The following is an 18,929-nucleotide window of genomic DNA, read 5'->3' as shown; positions in this document are numbered from 1 at the left end:
CATAAATAATATCATAAGGTATTTCTGAATGACCAATCAGGTCAGCCTGTTAGGAAGGACCAAGGTAAAGGATGCCTCCAGGATTTGTCTGACACATTACCAGTGTATTGATCTGAAGCAAGTTCAGAGTGAGATGATGACACCTGTTCTTTGAAAAAACTATTCAAAAATCTCCCTGAAGAACACCACCCGCAATATTGCAGGAGGAAGAGAGAGCAATGTGAGCTTGAGATCTGGGCCCCATTGCACATCACGTTCATAAAAGGAAATGTACAGGTCATAGGACGGGGATGCTGCTCACACAGACTAAAGAGACTGACACTCCTGGTTTTTATTGTTTTGGCAAATGATGACAACAGGATGGGAACTTCATCTCTCAACAGTATTGGGAAACAGAAGGCAGAGCGAGAGAGGAAACCACTGATACCATAGGCAAAAAAAAAAAAAAAAAGAAAAGAAAAGAAATGCAGCACATCAAGCAGGTCTTACACATGGTGTTCACTAGAAACTGGGATTCTGAGCTGCGTTAACTCAGAAATGCTATTATCCTGATTTCTAGGATCACCAAGTACACTTATCAAAAGAGCAAGTTTGTGAGGCATCTTTTCTATCTGCCTATTATTAGACAGAAAAGAGACAAAGGGTTCCAGATAATATTTAAATGGAAACCCCTCTAAATAAACTAACAGGCTGTATTTGTGGCAAACATAGGGTTAAAAAAAAATTTTTTTTTCACTTGACAGAACCCCATGGGAAATATATACGAGATTCAGTTTCCCTCTATCTCCATGCTCATGGGCCAGAACAGCTAAGGTTGGCAGAACTGAACCAAGCTTACTCTCTAAGGAAGACAGAGGGGATCAACAAAAACACACTCTTGCTTTCCACATTTAAAAGAGCTATAATGCTATAATTTGTTTTAGTTATTTAGCATTACAAGGGAAGAGAAAAAATAAGCCTATAAATATTTTCACATGTAGTACCTACAAAGAATGTGCCACCAATTAATCACTGCTTTAGCATTTTATGGATTCAGTCCAATCAGAATTGCTATCCTCTCAAACTTGCATGTGACCTTGCTTGGCTGAAGAAGCCAGAGAAACGCAAAACACATACTAAAGTATCACTTGCATTATATTGTCTTGGGAACTTCTTCACACAGCTCAAAGTAACAAAACTTAATGTAGTTTCCCAATGTTAATCTTACAGGTATAAAATAAAATAACTTTTAAATCATGGTAACACATTAACACTTAAGAAAAATAGTTCACAAACTGATGAAACATGAGATCAGCTATTTCTGCATTTTTACTCCTCTAAAAAGAGAAGCAAATTAGAGAAACTAAAACTTGAACATACTGTGAACAAGCTGCAGGGCTAAGAGTAACCTTAAAGGTTTCTCCTCTGAAAGTCCCAACTAGAATGAGAACTCAGGATGTTGCCAGCAATGCTGAACATGAGCCTGTCGACACACTCCCTCTCACACAGGGCTCAATGTAGTCTCTGTCATACTGACATTTTTCAAGTACTTTTGGAACAGCTGAAGACTGTTTTTCCAAACAGAAAGAGCAACTCAGTATGTCCAAAGGGAAACTGAGGATTCCCTAGCAGAAGATAACACATTAGTTTGTTGACTCTAGTATAATTTTTTTCTCTTGTTTCACTATTCTAAGTTGCTTTTAGGGGGAGCTGCTTTTAATTGGAAAAGAAACTAAACATACGGTACCTGTTTAGCGTGGGGATGTTCCCTCTGTAATTAAACAACCACAGTTAGTTACTGATAGGTTAGTGAAAGCCATAATAAAAGAATTGTCAGACTAGATACAAGTCACCAAGAGCTCCAGTTGAGCAGCTCCAACATCAGCAGACATAATTAAGTGCTCATTACCCTTCAACCCCCAGGGTACCTCCAAAGAGGTATCTTCCTGACCTACCTCACCACAGCAGCTGTTGAGGAAGGGGTCCAGATGTATTAACAGGAATTTTTTTTTTTTTAAATAACTCTCATTACAAAAAAATATGGAGTAGTGGTAAAACAGACTGGTAAAAAGTCAAAGCCAAGCTATAGTATATAACACATCTTAACCTGCAACATGAAATATGATCCTTGACAAAATGTCTAGATTATTCCTTGCTCCTATTATAAAGGAGCAATCAGAAATTGGTTCCATAGCTCCTCCTCTCTTATTGTCTTACTGGAATATGTAAGAAGGGAATCCAGTGATGCAGGCACCCTGAAATTCAGCCCCACTCTCCTTCTCTAAAAGGCAGCACAGGAGCATAAGGGCACTGAACATCCTGAGTAATCAAAGTTATATTAATAGTATGGCATAACTTCCTATAGTTAATATTCTTTGATTAAATGAATGTAGGATAATTATTTTTAATTATTATTAGCTTGAAAACTCCAGTCCTTTCATTAATAAAATGGTACCTAATTTTGACTAGTTTTAGAACTTCCTTATAAGGAATGTGCCAAACTCATAAAAGGAAGATTGAGCTGGGCAGCGGTGGTACAAGCCTTTAATCCCAGAACTTGGGAGGCAGAGGCAGAGGCAGAGACAGGCGGATCCCTGAGTTTGAGGCCAGCCTGGTCTACGGAGGGAATTCCAGGACAGCCAGGGCAACACAGAAGAAACCCTGTCTCTAAAAACAAAACAAAACAAACAAACAAAAAAAGAAAGAAAGGAAGAGACAGATGAATAGAGATTGAGAAAGACATAAAGGAGAAATAAGGGAAGAGTCTTGCATTCTCTTTGGTATTTGAAGCTATTTCTCAGAATTTTGATGTCAGACATTTTCAAACATAAAATGAATCAAACAAAAACTCTTACTTTCAATGTTAAAATGGCAAAGGGATATCATCCACAATTTAAGGGTACTGTAAGGTGTTGATTGGTTGATATCTTACCCTTCTTACACTCTTTCATCAGCACTGGTTAATTATTGGGGTTTTCTGGCACACAGAACACTTACTGAACAGAACATACCAGGTGGTGCTGAGGAGAATCAGGGAAAGAAAATGATGCAGTTTTCACAGCAGTGAAAGGAGCAGGACAGACTGAACTGGCCATATAAATAAAAGGCTATGACACATCACTGCACACAAACTGTATACCTTGTGTGATTTGTGACCAGCAATGCTCTTTGTATCAAACCTGTTTCAGAGTGAGCTCAAAAGACAAGAGCTACTTGAAACCCTGAACCTTCGTTGTCTGGATTCCTTGAGCTCTCACTTGGGAGAATGGGCTTTATTTATGAGAGATTCTTAATTATAGTGCATTTGGCCCTCACGAATACACAAAGCACACAGATTCTACAGCAGAGCTGGGTGTGGTGAAACAGAAAACTTATTGCAGATGACTAAAAGAATACAGAGTGCCTTACCCTTGTAAATCTGTATAGTCTCTTACCAAGAAGCCCAGTCAGAGAGAAGAAACCTACAACCAAAGCAATCTCTGGCTCCATTCATCTAGGTTTCCAGAATTTAGGCAATAGCACAATATTAACCAATTTCTTAAATTAATAAAATAGACTCACTACTTCTGTAAATACCCTAACCCCTTAGGGAGTGTTCACAGGATAAAAGTTGAGTCTTTAGATGGACAAGACCTACACTAAAAAGCACACCAGTTACCAACCAAAAGCCAGCTCTTCTCCACCAGCAACTTTCAAGCTCTCAAAGGGTATGTATATAGTATAGGAATTATTATATACACACAAGTGGGTTTTTTTTTAAAAAAAAAAAAAAAGAGCAAAAACTCACAACATCATCATTTAATTAAAAGAATGGCTACAAATCAATCATGTGAGAGACAAGTTTGGCCAATTTATTCTCATTGGCAAACTGAGAATTTGGGGGTTATAAAAGAGATGAACAAGAAGGTAGGACCAACTCTTTCTAAACAGATGCTTAGCCATATCCTTAAAGACTATTTATCTTATACAGGAGTTTAAGATCAGTTTAAGAATTCGATCAACACCGCCTACTATACAATATTTTGAGACACTAGAAGTCTACATCGATGGCCTACGCAAAAATATGATATAGGTCAAATATTCCATTTATATTGCTAAAATAAGATAAAATTTACCACATTCAACTGCATATTCATCACCTCAATAAGGCAATCAACTATATTTTCAAGTACATTAAATTTTAAATTCTGTTCTTTAAACTATTCAGATCATTTATTAGGCTGAACTTTCATTTGTATGTTTTGATAAGTACTGGACTCACTCTCCCTTTAGGAATTTAAATTAGTTCCATTTTACAGACAGATATGACAAGTGCACAACAAGATAGATTTTTTTCCTAAAGATACTGTTCTATATGGTACCACAAACCAGAATCTACACCTTATATTTTCTCATTTTTGTTCTTAAAGCTGGCATTCCACATCAATATAGGCTTTAAAGACAGGAGAAATCTTTTGGTTCCTGAGGTTTCTTGCATCAAGTTGCCTCTTATTTTATTGACCTGCCTGCCAATGATGGCTAGGGAGCCCATATGAATGCAAAGTCAGAGTTACCGTATGCTAGCTGAATTTTCTTTAGTTTAACAAATTAGTGTTTGTTCTCTGGCAGTTGAAGATTTTCTGAGCCTGTACACCACCCCATACAACCCATTTTGCTTGATTTTAGATGGGCCTACCTGTATCTTTTTATCATATAAAAATGTTCCTAGCTATTTTAATTTCTAAGGTAAAGAAAGAGAAAAAGAATCATCTATGAAAATGACGAGGATGCATGCACACAGGCAGTGGGTACATCAAGCTGTGACTGAGAGCCAGGACAGGGCAAATCTTTTGAAATCAGGCAGCAAAGCAGAAACAGCAGAGGTCGGCTGAGTAACCTACCAGCAGCCAGAAGCAACAGTACCAAAGGAGAAAGAGCAATTTGACTGGCTGTGACCAGTGGTGTTCTCCTTGTGTGACTGTATTTCAGCAGAAGAATCTAAATCAAGAGCTGTAAAACATGCCTGAAACACGAATTTCCCTTGGTGTCCCTCCCCAATCTCCTCACAGTTCAGATGCCCTGATTCTATCGCAAAGCTTCAGTTTACAATAAAATGATCATTGCCTCATTCATTTGCAGCCTCTTCAAAGCCCCTTCTTTGCTCTGCTGGAAGACTGCGCTATTCCTGAGACAGGAATGCCAACAGGGTTGCAGTACATTACTGCTGCCTGCTGTATAATTAGCTGCAAACCCACAGCACAAAACTACAGGGATTTACAGGTGCCCTGGATTCTGCTTTTCCTTCCCCCTGGAATCAGCTAGTCTTTCCTGACAAGAAGGGACCTTGGGCTACCCTAATGATAGATTGAGAGTTTTAAACTCGACTCTCCAATCTTACAAGTCCTGAGTGCCAAAATAACACAGCAGAGACAGGAAGCTGAGCCATGGACACAGGAAAGCACTTTGGTAAGCACTTAAACCTGCTGAGAATCTTCTCTTCTGCCAGATGCTTGCATCTTATCAGCACACTACGCTGAATGAAGAAAGCAAGCACTGTAGTGCTCTATCTATAGCTCATTCTAGCCTGCTAACCACAATCACGTGCTCCCACTGCTAAAAATGCTACAAGTTGGATGACTTTTGAGTATCTCAGTACTATCCAAAGAGGGGTCTAATCTCTGAGTGTCAAAGATTATCAAAAATTTCAAGAATGAAGGTAGGCTGCTAATTAGCGACATGGAAAGCCTCTCATTTCTAATTTTCTTCACAAATAAAACAATCTTGAGACCACTGACCAACAACTGAACACCTAAGGTGCCAAAACCACTGAACCCAGCTAGGAACAAAATGTGCTATCAGGAGAGAACACAGCTGACCTCTTCTGAAAGTAAAGCATGAGAAAAGCAAAGTACCTGAACTAAAGCGCTCTAACACAGAAGGGCAGATTTACAAGGAACAAATAGGAAAGAAGGTGCCATACAACCCAACTTAACAAAAGCATGGATGTCTGTCTAAGAAATAGGTGGAAACCCCAATAGGTCCATTATAAAATAAGCACAAAAATATACAGCAAGTATATATACCTTCATCTCCAACATCAGCTTTGATACTTATGTGAATCATGAATTAAAAGGTTTAAAAATTGCCCAAGTTACCTGTGTGTTACATACAAAATTTATTTTGAGTTTTAAATTTTGTACTCCCAGCCTGTCAATAATATAGCACTATATGCTGTCACAAAGTTTACTGCATAATGTGCTTTAGGTAGATTTGTATAAAATAGCTACATTTTAGAATGTTAACTACACTGAGTAATGGAAGAACTTGTTTCCACATTATTCTAAAATACTGAATATGACCAAGGTTAAGTGAAATCCTAACATTAAATCATCTCACAAACTGTTGAAAATAAAAGCATTAGGATAATAGGTTTTGGCAATTTTAGCACCAGTGAATGATACCATGATTTCAGAAATGGAAAGGAGCGGGGATATGAGCAGGCTAGAGGTGGGGGAAAGACAGGTACAAACACACCCCAAGTTCTAGACCCTAAGCCTCAAGAATAAGAAAAAAATTGCTAACAATAAAAGTCTGAGCTCTAGGATCAATCCATGTAAAAAACTAGTAACTCACTAAAGAGCTGGGCTCATGGACTGTGAAAACTAGAGAATTAGCTCCCTGAGGTAGACAAGCTGCATCAACTACCCCTGTATCAAGAAACTGATTGAAGAATCTTACATACAACTCCCTCAAGGATAGCTCCTAACCAGTTACAAGTCACAGTTAAAAACTGACACTTAAAAAAAATTATACATAATAGCAAATAAAATCTCAACTCTTAGGCTTGAAAAAAAAAAAAAAGAAAAAAGAAAACATACAAAAAAAAGACATGTGTTACAGGTTTCTAACTATTCTTTGGCTTCTGTTCAAGAGAAAGGTACATGAAGAAAAAGCTAACTCCAGATCAAGGATGTCTCTGAGTGAAGCTCTAACAACAGACTGCTCTAGTGAGCAACACTAGGGGAAGCAAGTACGGTGAAAATAAAGTTCTCAGAAAAAAACTGGGGAACTGTGAAGAAAGTTCAAGAAGAAAATGACACATGGCATAAAGAGTGCCTAGCAAGATGGATGAGGCAGGAAATCACAGGGATTAACAATGAACTAGTATTCTATTTAAAACAAAGAAAATCATTGAGCAGCCAGGGCGATGGCTCAGCTGTTATTTTAGAGTTTGATTCCCAGCACCCACATGGTGGCTCACAACCATCTAACTCCAGTTTCAGAGGATCCAATGCCATCTTCCGGCCTCGGAGGACACCAGGCATGAACATGGTGCACAGGCATACATTCAGGCAAAACACCCACACACACATAAAACCAAGTGTGCTAAAAAGGAATCTTTCCTTGCACAGAGCTGCCCGACTTGTTTGTAAATGTGCCTATGTTCCAACAGTCTATAAACAAGTCCCAACAAAACACAGGCCTTCAATTCAAAAGGCATTTCTGAATAAACAACAACAACAAATTCCACTGCTGCTGTCAGATTACAGAGATCCATGTTCTATTCCAAACTGTGGAAGTCAAAGCAGTAGCCAAAACCTGAAGTGAGAATTCTGGCAGGTAACACCATGGCTTTGTTAGCTAGGACGATGGCTTACAAAGACATTCCTAACAAAGTGCTGAACAACTTAAAAAATAGGGCTAGGAAAGAGAATGTAACTAGTTAAATAAAATGTGTGTTTTCAAGCCGGGTATGGTGGTGCACGCCTGCAATCCGTACACTCAGGAAGTGAAGGCAGGAGGATCTAGAGTTCAAAGTCATCCTTAGTTATATAGTAGTTGTAGACCAAGCCTAGGCTATATTTAAGACTTTGTCTCAAGAAGATACCAGCCCCCAAAACACTTTCTTGCCAAAGAATTTTTTTTTAATTGTTAATCCCAATTGGGAGAAAAGGTTCTAATCTGCTTTGCACTGATACAAGATTATACATTCTCTGTTTTAACAGAGTAATTGTTAAAGCAGTGTAAAATACTACAGTGTAAATCTGCACCCAGTGTAGTTATAATTCCTATAACTACTAAAAATAGCAACCTAAGAGGTGTTTTTCCTCCTCTCTCCCAGGGATAATACCATGAATCCAAAACAAAAGGAGTCATTATTATTGTTCTAATTAACTTTTCGTCTAAATTTGAGCTGAACAGAATGGTAGCAACTAGCTGTGTATGGTTAGGAAGTAGTAGACATGAAGCTAGTCTGTATTGAGAAATGCTATACAGGTAAAATTAACTGAATTTCAATGGCTAAATATAAATAAGAAAATATACGTTAATAATTTCATTATATACTGAAGAGATATTTTCCATATGTTGGTTTAAGTGACGTGTTATTAAAATAATTTTTTGTACTTTCAAATGTGGCTTATAGGAAATTTAAAATTACATATGTGGTTTGCACTATATTCTACTACACAGTGCTGAATATCAGAGGAACTTTACAGTCACTAACAGGACTCTAATCCATTATGAATCAGGGTTTGGAAGGCAGAATACCAATATGTGTATCTTCAAAGTACTCCTTAAATAATTCTGATAATCCTTAGAACAGAACAAAAGAAAAATATTGGAGTTAGAAAAATTAGCTAAGCTTTAAAAAAGGTGAACAGGCTTATTGTATGTTTCAGCCATTGTTCAGCTGCCAGGAGAAAGAGTCCAAATCCTTGGAGTTTCCCAAGCAGTGGGAGTGTATTTTGTTATTCATGCATCGCATCTGAGCTTATGCTAAGAGGTGACAAGACTCGAGATAGAAGCTAGTCACTAGAAACATCAACTATGTGGCTAGAGGGTTAGGCTTTGTGCTAACCTGACCTCTGGGAGGAGAGATTGAGTACATTCATGTGGCCTATGATTTGCTCAATCGTGCCTATGAAATGAAACCCTGATAAAAACCAAACCCAAGCTCGTTGGAATTTCCTGGCTGGTGAACACACTGATGTGCTGAGAAGGTGGTGTGCCTTGATTCCACAGAGAAAGAACAAAGAAAGCTGCATTTCAAGCCCTCTCACACTTCCTCCATGTTTTCCTTGCCTGGTCCTGGCCTAGTTTCTTTATAATAAAACTGAAGTAAAGCACAATGGCCAGAATTACAACCCTAGCATTCGGGAGACTGAGGCAGGGGGACTGTGAATTGGGGGGGGGGGGGGGGGGGCAGCCAGAGCTACATAGTGGGCCTGTTTCAACATACAAAATTTTGGTAGAATTGAAAATAAAATTGTGATGCTTATTATTAAACTGAGGAGACTGCAGAGACCATGACCTTTATAGTCCATTGGTCAAAAGTGGGTGGCCTGCAGCCGTTCCATGGAGGGTTGAACACTTATCTGATAGTATTTGATCAAACCAGATAATGGTAAAAATCAAAATTGAATTATAATACACCAATTGGTATCAGACAGTTATAATTCTGAATATATTTTTAAGCAAATATAAAATCATATCAAATGTTAAATCAAATTTGTAACTTTCTGAATAAGTTATTCTCTGAAACTGAATATATCATTCTGTGATCAAATGTAATCACCTGATCTTAAACTAAAAAAAAGGCTTTAGAGCCTTAAAAAATGTACACATTTTATAGACCTGTGTGTGTGTGTACATGTGTGTGTGTGTGTGCCTATCTCTCCCTTCCCAGCATGAGGTTACAAACATATTCCTTGTACCTGGCTTTAAGAAGAGTGCTACAGATCTAAACTTGTGTCCTCAGCTTTATGTGCGATGAGGTTTACTATCTAAGCTATCTCCCAGGCAATTTTTATAGTTTCCACAAAGATTATTTATCATTATTTTGCACTATCTTCATCTGTACATCTATATAAATACTGCTTCTACTAATAATGATGATATTCCAGCAGCTCTACAATTGCACACATGATCAAAGAAAATATCAGGATCTATAGATTACATTTCTTTTCAATCCTGGCCTTTATCCATAGGGATATATACATTATGAACGATGGGAAACACAAGAACATTTTGAAACCATATCAGGATTAAACAAGATTTACTTTCCTTCATGTAGAAGGGAGAATAAGGTCTCTAAACAAAACAGTTAAGCATTTCTTTCTATTTCAATTTAACTTTTTTTCTCCACACTGGATACATAATCTCCAATTTTGAAAGACAGGGCCAGTGGGAAGACTCAGGGTAAAGGCATTTGCCAGCAAGCAGGATGACCTGACATGAGTTCAAGCCTCAGATCTACATGGTAGAAGGAGAGAACTAACTCCTGCAAGTTGTCTTTACATACGCACACGCACACGCACACACACACACACACACACACACACAGAGAGAGAGAGGAGAGAGAGAGAGAGAGAGAGAGAGAGAGAGAGGTAAAAAAGAAAAAAAAATAGTAAGATAGAATTTTGAGCGCAAATCAGAAAGGCCAGGGGAGCAGTGTGGAAAGAAGTCAGGATGAGCCCTGCAGGCTGACAATAAATCACTGCCCGCAGGAAAGAAGCAGGAGAAAGCAGGAAGAAAGGGAGGCTGTCTTGAGAACTACAGAGCATTAAGTATAGCGTGTATTCTCTATAATTATTCAAGGAATGCAGAAAAAGAAAGAAGACCTAGTGCGGAGCCCGTATGTGCCACAAGTACTTCGCTGCTCGATGAAGGACAACCATTCGTTTCTAGAAAATGAGATTCTGAAATCCATGGAGGCAAAAATGTACTGAGAGATGCTTGCTAAATCAAGGATATATGCTTTTCTCTGCCAGCCACAAGACATTTTTGAGGTGGAGAAGTGAAAGGATCATCTGAGACAAAGAAGAGACGCACTTTTCCTGAAGATGCCTCTGTTCATCTGCCGACCTTGCTGGATCAACAGTGGCATCCAGTGGCCAAAAGTCTCAGTACAGACTTCTTTGTCTCCAGAAAGGCTCTATTGCTTTGGGTGAAGTGGCAATTCAGAACAAAACCATTTTTGGTATCTATAACTAAGGATCCCCAAAGACATAGTGGTTTGTAATACCAAGCGAAGGACCAAAGGCAATAAAGAAGAAATGGAGAGGAGCAGGGTACGATTGGCTGTGGTATTTATATTTCCTGTGGTATTACTAAAAAGAATAAAAAATATAGGAGGGATGAACATATGTGTGGCTTGGAATTCTTGGAATCTCACTGCCACAGAATTTTTTAATAAGCATAGAAATTATTTTCATTTTAAGCCCAAAGCAAAAACAAATTTACATACATATGCACATTTTAAAGGACTTGGCTAAAGAAGAATAATAGAACTAGATGGCCAATTAAGTAATTAATCTTACTTAAAGAAGTCTGGCTCTCTCAAGTGTGACTTTGAAAAAAAGGCTGAATAAATTACAACAGTTAAATTCAGGTTTTGGTGTTCTGGAAGGCGGAGACTGCTCAGGTAGACAAACTTGCAGTCAGCGCAGGCCAAAGCAGAACTTGCACAGCATTCCTGTCTCAACCGCTGCCTTAATTTAGAGTGGTAGGGAGGATCTGGCAAGTCAAATGCTCATGGGAGAAAGAAAAGAAGGAATAAGAAGGAGGGAGAAGAGAAAAAAGGGATAGAAAGAGGGAGGATGTTCTTTAATTACATATACAAGCAAGAATGCACAGGATAACCATAACTGTCTGGCTTAACCAGAACCATACTTTATCTCCCCAGATCAAGACACAGACATCAAGAAGCTCTTCCTTCACGGTTCATTCAAATCTGTCTGTTCATCTACATATCTTGCTACAAGTATCAAGGAATTGCCATACAGTATCCCCCTTAACTGTGTCTTACTAGGGCGCTGGCTAGCTCAGGCACATGCACCAGCTCGAACTTACCTGTTTGGATGAGATGTGGGCAGCATGAACTGGAACTCCACCACACAGGTGTTGTCCTTAAGCTGGCGATGTTGGACACTGTTAAGTTCATAGGCAATATAAGCCCTTCGAACATACACCTGGGTAAAAAGTAATCCACAGTAAATACACTTTAAAAAAAAAAAAGAAAGAAAGAAAGAGAATGCTGGACCGAGAAAGTCTTGGAAAGACACATCTATTATAGAGATGGCAGTTTGCTGTGAGCGGGCTCAAGGCCCTGAACATAATACCATGTTTTAATTGTTAAAGCTGGGGTTTTACCCACGACTGTAAATACAGCAAGACAAAATGAAAATGAGGCTGCTCCTGCTGGGTACCTAGGCGCATGGTAAACCTTTCACACTAACCTAAACACTGGAGGTTTCAGCATTTGGCAAACGTGACCACACCAAACCATAACTACTAATTTATTAGCATGATGATTTCAACAGAAGATAAATTAAGCAGTGAGAAAAATAGAGGTGCTGATTCCAGGCTACTTTTGGGAATAAAGAGGGAAAACAGAAAATCACCATCAAGTTGAACTTTTTAATCTATCTTGTACCCCACCACCAGTGTTACTGCCCCAAATCAGTTTTTAAGGATTTCCATCCTCAAGTACATGCAAAAGCAGTGAGACATAATGTGACATATGATACCTCAAACCCACTAACTTGATTCAGTAGTTAAAGAAACAGCAACAGACTGTATCTCTGCAAAACCCAGCAGTCCATCCTCCCACACTTCACTTTCAATTTGCCATGCACATAAAATGCTACATGAGGTTCTGTCAGCATGTGAAGCACATAAGGAGGCATCTCATGAAATGCCAGGAAAGACTGGAAAAACACCAAGATATTTCAAATATTTGATATTTACTGAGTAGAATACTTTACATTTTACCCACAGAATACAAATAAAAAATAATCCAAGAAAGCTAACAACAGACTATGTGATGTCTATTACATGAAATCACTGAAAACACATCTCTTTCCCATTTCCAAAAAAATATCTACTTGGCAATGTTAAGAAAGCATTCAGAGCCTGCAATTTTTGTGTTTAATGAGGTGGTGTGCTGTCGTGCAAACAGAAAAGTCTTCGAAGTCAGACTGACCAAATGCAAATCCCTCTGCTTATAATCTGTGTTTTCAGGGCAACTTACCTAAATTCACAGTCTCAATTTGTTTTGTTTTTGTTTTGTTGTTTAGCTTTATAAAGCAGCTGTAGGATTAGATGGAAATGTAAACACCTAAGCCATAGTTTATTAAACTCTACATAACTAAAATTTGGCTCAAATCACAAAACAGTGAGGTAATATATGTGGATCAACCATACACTTTTCACATATGCTCCTGTGAGTCTTAAGTCATTAGGAAATGGAAAAATTCAAATACCTAGAAAGAAGACTATTGAAAACTCTGCCACCTATTTCCCTGTTATTTGACCTAGAAGATGGCGATTAATGCAGACAAAACGGCAGCTAACGCACCTGACTATAAGCGTTTAGTGTTCCAGAAGAAAAGCCTGACAGAAAAGAACTAGCATGACATCTGAAGAGACAGAAAACTCTAGGAAAAAACATGGAGAAGGTTGTGTAACAGGACCAGAACACTCACCTCCAGAGCCGCCATCCTCACCACCTGGTTGCTATGGTAAAAAAAGTTTGGGAGGACATCGAAAATAGATGTTTCCGATAGGATGAGTTTCTGGAAAGCGAAAGGATATTAAGAATTCTGCTGGTGAATGCTATACAAGAACAGTATGGTCCCAGTTCTCCTTCCTCAGCTATTGTGGAGAACATAATACCTTGTCTCACAGGGTTGCATTGAGTATTATATGGGTTAAGGCACATAAAATCCTTAAAGTTGTTTATTAAAATGTATCAATAATATGACAGTATAAGTGCTTATGAGTGTTATCACTTTAGACCTCAATTTGTACTTCCTAAATACTGCCTAACATGTCACTATCAGAAAGCCCATTAGCTTGCGAGCTAATGGAAACCCTAGATTTCAACCATGAACTACATAATAAAATAATACCTCTTTCTACTTTTAGCTTCCCTAGGAGAAGATCCTACAGAAAGTATGAAGATTCCTTTGGCCAGTCATAACAACACTACTCTGGTATTCCAGTATGAAAACACAAAGGCACCCCTGAGAAAATGATGTTATTTAAAAAATAGTTCAAAGTCCTTCATTTGTAGGAAAATTACCCAATAATTTTTATAAAATTGGCTCTTTTATAAAGTATAATACTAAGCATTTAAATAAAATTAAAAATAAATGATATTTAAATAGCTTTGTCTCCAGAAGAGGAACAACCATCTAGGTATGCATCTGATTCAAGCATCAGAAATCAAATAATGCAGCTAATTAATTCTGGTGTAGAATGCTTTCAAAGGATAAAGATTACAATAGGACACTTTTATCAAAGAAGTTCCATTTGATTTTTAAGGCTAAGCTATGATCCTGCAACATTTAAAAAAAACATAAATATAAATCATTTTTAAAATTCAAGGAATGAAATTTTATTACATAGAGGTCAAAATTAATTGATTAAATCTTTAGCTGAGCAATGCTTATGGTAATGAGTGGGACAGGAGTGTGAAGCGGTAGAAGAGGCTGCTATAAATACCTGCAGGTTCTCAATGCAAAACTGGTGTCCATACATATCAATGGCAGATAGGAAGATAGACTCTACTTGGTTATGGCGAAGCTCATAGGATGGCAAATGGGAAGCAATAAGAACCTAGAGTGAAGGCAAAATAAGAGGCATAAGTTCCTGAGGGAGTGATTATTCTAGGCTCCTATTAGGCCGCCTGATACAAAAGCAATAAATATAAATCTGTAAGTGCAGGCATCAAAGATAAAACAGAGACCAAGTAAAGCAACTTCTCGGTCCTGTAGCATAAAGTCAATGCTACCAAATACTGAACCTCAGTTGCTTCTCACCATGATTTGCGCTGTGAACAATTTCCCATAGGGCAGGGGGAGGGAGAACAAGCAGCTTCAATCAAGTTCCATCAGGGCATGTGATTTACCTTTGCAAAGCTGCTAGTTCTGGGGACTGCATGACTAGTTGTTAATTGGGAATCGGGTCTGGCAGGGAGCAGCTGTGGGGAAGGTGGATGCAGTATAGCTAGCCTCTTGCAACTTTGCAGTAAAAAGGGAGGAAAAGCTGCTTTGACAGCCCCAGGTACTCAGCACCAAAGAGAAGGCATCAGGAGCTAACACTGATGCATGCAAGGGCAGAACGTAAAAGCAGTGTCACAAACAAACAGGCAGTCAGTGGGACCTGAATATCCTCAGCAGGTCACTGAGAGGTTCAATAACTTTGAGGAGTTCAGTGACATGGATACAATTGTAGAGAAAGCAGAAGGTCACTGAGCAGCTTCAAATGCTGTGTCCCTGTCAATGCCCATGCAATGAGAACACAAAGGGGGTGCCAACTCTCAGCTTCCCTGCAGAAACCTTTTGGAATGGAAATGAGGACTACAGGGTGAGGCTAACTGGACTTGTCTGGGGCTGTTCCAATTGCTAGTGCCTAAGACTCGCGTCATTATCTTTCTGCCTTCCACCTTGATTGTTTTCTATATACTTATAACTTTCATCTGTTTCTAAGCTCCCTTTGGGAAGGAAAAAAATGAATTCATTTCCTTCCCTCAGTTTCCTTTCCTCCACCTGACCCTGCTTTATGACGACAGTGAGGGCTAGCAGAGAAGATAGGCAACAATACCAGTATTTTATAATGTGAGAAGTCTAACATTAACCATGTCCTTTGTCTTTAAAAATGCTTTATCACATGAAAACAAATCTCTATGAAAGTGCACTGTGTCTAAACTGCCCAAAAACATGAAAAATATCACTCAACAACTGGTTCTTACCTGACGAGCCCGCAGCGCCACTTTAGCATTGGTGGTCTTGCTGAGCTGAGTTAGCTCTGTGAGGATATTCAGCAGCTCATCAGTAAGTGTAGGGTCCCGGCCGCACAACTGATCCTAAGTGTTAATGTGGAAAGAAACACATGAACATATCACAGAGAACCTGAACTAGGAAAAGCACCTCTCCCGCGGGACTGCATCTCAAGCACTGTTTGCTGTTCTCCAGTCTCCTTGACCATCAGCTATTTCTGGAAAGATTTCTGTACCGCACTTAACCTTTTCTCATCTCAGGAATACTTGAGAATTCCTTGGACAGGCCTTTAGCACAGAAGTATAAAAAAGCATGGGACTGGCGCATGGCTGAACAGTTAAGTGAACTTGAGCTCTTGCAGAGGACCTTGGCTTGATTTCCAGCACCCACGTAGTGACTCACAACCATCTTTAACTCCAGTTCCTATGGATCTGACACCGCTTCTGGACTCGGAGAATATCATGCATTCAGGCAGGCAAAAATGCTCATACATTCACAAATATAGAATAAAATTAAATCTAAATATCATTTTAAAAACCAAAACCAAAACAAACAAACAAACAAAAAAAACCAAAAAAAAACCCCATGACTTTTGACCTTTGGGATAAACATGCATTCCCAAAACACCTTTTCCAAAATCCCTAATACTTTCCAAGTTACAAGGCAAACACTTTTGGCCTATTCAACACCATCATGCCAGGAAGAAGCCATCTCGAGATTACATGAGAAAACAATTTCTAACACTAGATTCACACTCAGTGGTTGACTTCAATTGTTCAGTCATAAAACCGATGTTTAAAGAAGTAAAAGTATTGCTTTTATCCATCAGAGTGAATAAAATAAAAGCTGACATTGAAGTAAAAATAAGTCCAGGATTCTGTTAAACCCACAGTCCCACCCTTTGCACAAGCAAAGAAGGGAAACTGCAACTCCACCTCATTTTTTGTGGACAAGTGGAACTAGTAGAGACCAGACCATAAAAAGATAGAAGCAAAAACCAGATAGTAAGAGTGGGTAAAGAGACCAAAGTGTCCCTATCTCAACCCTTCCTTTCCTAACGTCTTATAATGTGTAAACACATTCCTATGGGGGGGGGGTACTTCAATCATCAGAACAGCTCACTAAACCATCCCAAAACATACGCGTTCTGGATAAAGTAACAATTCAAAAACTTTCCAAATGACTAGACTAAGGTTCAACAGCCATAAAAGCCAATGTAATGAAATAAGGCCTGTCACTTCTCCAACCTGCAGAATTTTTTGATAGCGAATGAGCCCTTTGAAAGCAACTGAGGCTTATCTTGAGGAAAAATGAAGTTATCCTCTTGTTTAACTACAGACTATGTTCTAACTTAACAAAATAAAGTAAAAATATAAAGTCATGTTTCTTTTCATTAGAATGGGAATAAGAAAGAGGGTAGGGAAAAGCAGAACTTGTTAATCAAAACAGGCAGAGAAAGAGAATGTAGAGATTTAGCAAAAAAAAAAAAAACAAAAAACCAACCTAAAAGTAATTATTCATTCACAACTACAGGCTGACAATCTTCCTGCGCTCTCCATGACACAGTATAAAAACCAGACTTCCTCAGAGGCCAAAATTAAATACAGTTTGGATGGAACTCTATTTGTATTATTCTTCTTAACTTAGAAGTTTCCATTCAAATATTTCTAGTTACAGACAGTTGTGAATTGGCAAGTGGGTGCTGAGAATTTAACCTAGGTCCTGTACAAGAGCAGCAGGTACTCTTAACCACTGAGCATCTCCAACCCCTCAAATATTATTTTTTTTCAACTATCATTATTAAGACTTGGAAAAAGATTAGCCATAATAAATTTATGTGTACAGTAAATTTTTAACATTATTTTGGCCTTGATCCAGACATAGCATTGAGATCCTGAAAGAAACAGTGTTCTTCAGAACCACTCATGCTAAATGCCAGCAAGAAGCAGTATGCTAATGGTCGTGGACATATCCCTCTAAGATTTCTTTGGGAAACTGGCAGCCCAAGATTATGACTCCATCCTGTTACTTTTTGTAATAATGCCACTAGTGGGCAATCACATCAGCAAATGTGTTTCCAAAATAATTAAACAACACACAAAGAAACCCTAAAACCAACAGGAAAAAAAAAAAAGGTAATTTAAATAACCAATCAGCTTACTATTAGTCATTTGCAGAAATCTGCAGAGCAAAGTGAAAACTATTGATCATCCATGGTCAAGAAAATACAAGAATTATTTCTTGCTAAGAAATATTTTGCATTTGCAGAAATACAATAAATATGCTTAAAGTAGCAATCCATGGCCAATGTTACACAACTACTTGATAGAAAAGCCCAATAGAGTCCAATATGATCGTAGCATGTTAGACTTTAGGTGCTCCAAGAAAGGCAATTCAAAACAGAAAGAGAAAGGCCGTGGATTAGACATTTACTACTTATCATTCACCCAAGTAAGGCTTTTTCCTGACAAAGATGCTGTAAGTTTATCAATCAATTGCTAATAGCATCTTTATTCAGTGTGATTGTTAGCTTACAGTGTCAACTTGACAAAACCTAGAGTCACCTGGGAAAAGTGTCTCGGTGAGGAGCTGTCCACACAGGGCCAGCCTATAGGCATATCTGTTGGGGATTGTCTTAAGTTAGTTAATGTGGGAAGGCCAGGCCCATTAACGCAGAGCATTTCCTAAGCAGGTTGTCCTGAACTGTGCCAAGGTGGTGAAATCAAGCTGAGTGCAGGCAAGCAAGGGAGCATGCATGCATTTGTTTTTCTCTGATCTTGACTGTGGATATGATGTGACGAGCTATTTTAAGTTCCTGCCTTGACTTCTCCACAACAATGGAGTTTAACCTGAACTTGAAAGCTAAAATAAACTCTTTTTACCTTAAGTTGCTTTTTGTTCATACATTTTATCAGAGCAATAGAAATAAAACTGAATATTTATTGAACGAGAGTTCTGAGAAAGATTTTTGTTTTTCCTTACACACTGGACATGCAGCCATGACAAAAGAACGAATGAAAGAAACTGGGCTGCATTTCCTATGCTCTGCCTGAATCAAATCACATATAGCATGACTCATGAACACATGTTCATGTGGGTAAAAGCAAAGCCGTGGCGAAGGCTACTCAATAGAAATTTGCTTAGCAGTCTTGGGGCAAGTTACCACTATGCAACATATGCTAACAA

At 38.5% G+C, this 18,929-nt stretch overlaps 1 protein-coding gene across 6 annotated transcripts in view; it reads right to left on the bottom strand.

Annotated features, from left to right (window-relative positions):
* The window catches only part of Acaca (acetyl-CoA carboxylase alpha), a 260,615-nt gene that overhangs the window by 104,069 nt on the left and 137,617 nt on the right, over positions 1–18,929 (bottom strand). For 4 of the 6 annotated variants that reach the window (XM_055620094.1, XM_055620096.1, XM_055620095.1 and 1 more), the window contains 5 exons: positions 15,716–15,829; positions 14,467–14,580; positions 13,446–13,535; positions 11,812–11,930; positions 1,727–1,750 (listed from right to left, as the gene is read on the bottom strand). In XM_055620094.1, the coding sequence (XP_055476069.1) occupies positions 1,727–1,750; positions 11,812–11,930; positions 13,446–13,535; positions 14,467–14,580; positions 15,716–15,829 (461 nt within the window). Of the gene's footprint in view, positions 1–1,726; positions 1,751–11,807; positions 11,931–13,445; positions 13,536–14,466; positions 14,581–15,715; positions 15,830–18,929 lie in introns of those variants that run through there. The other 2 variants (XM_055620092.1, XM_055620098.1) reach the window with 2 other exon arrangements.

Source organism: Psammomys obesus, unplaced genomic scaffold, assembly GCF_907164565.1.
Source record: "Psammomys obesus unplaced genomic scaffold, mPsaObe1.curated_primary_1811, whole genome shotgun sequence".
Taxonomy (NCBI): Eukaryota; Metazoa; Chordata; class Mammalia; order Rodentia; family Muridae; genus Psammomys; species Psammomys obesus.
Note: the sequence above shows the minus strand (reverse complement) of the source record. Positions and strands in the feature narration are given on the sequence as shown.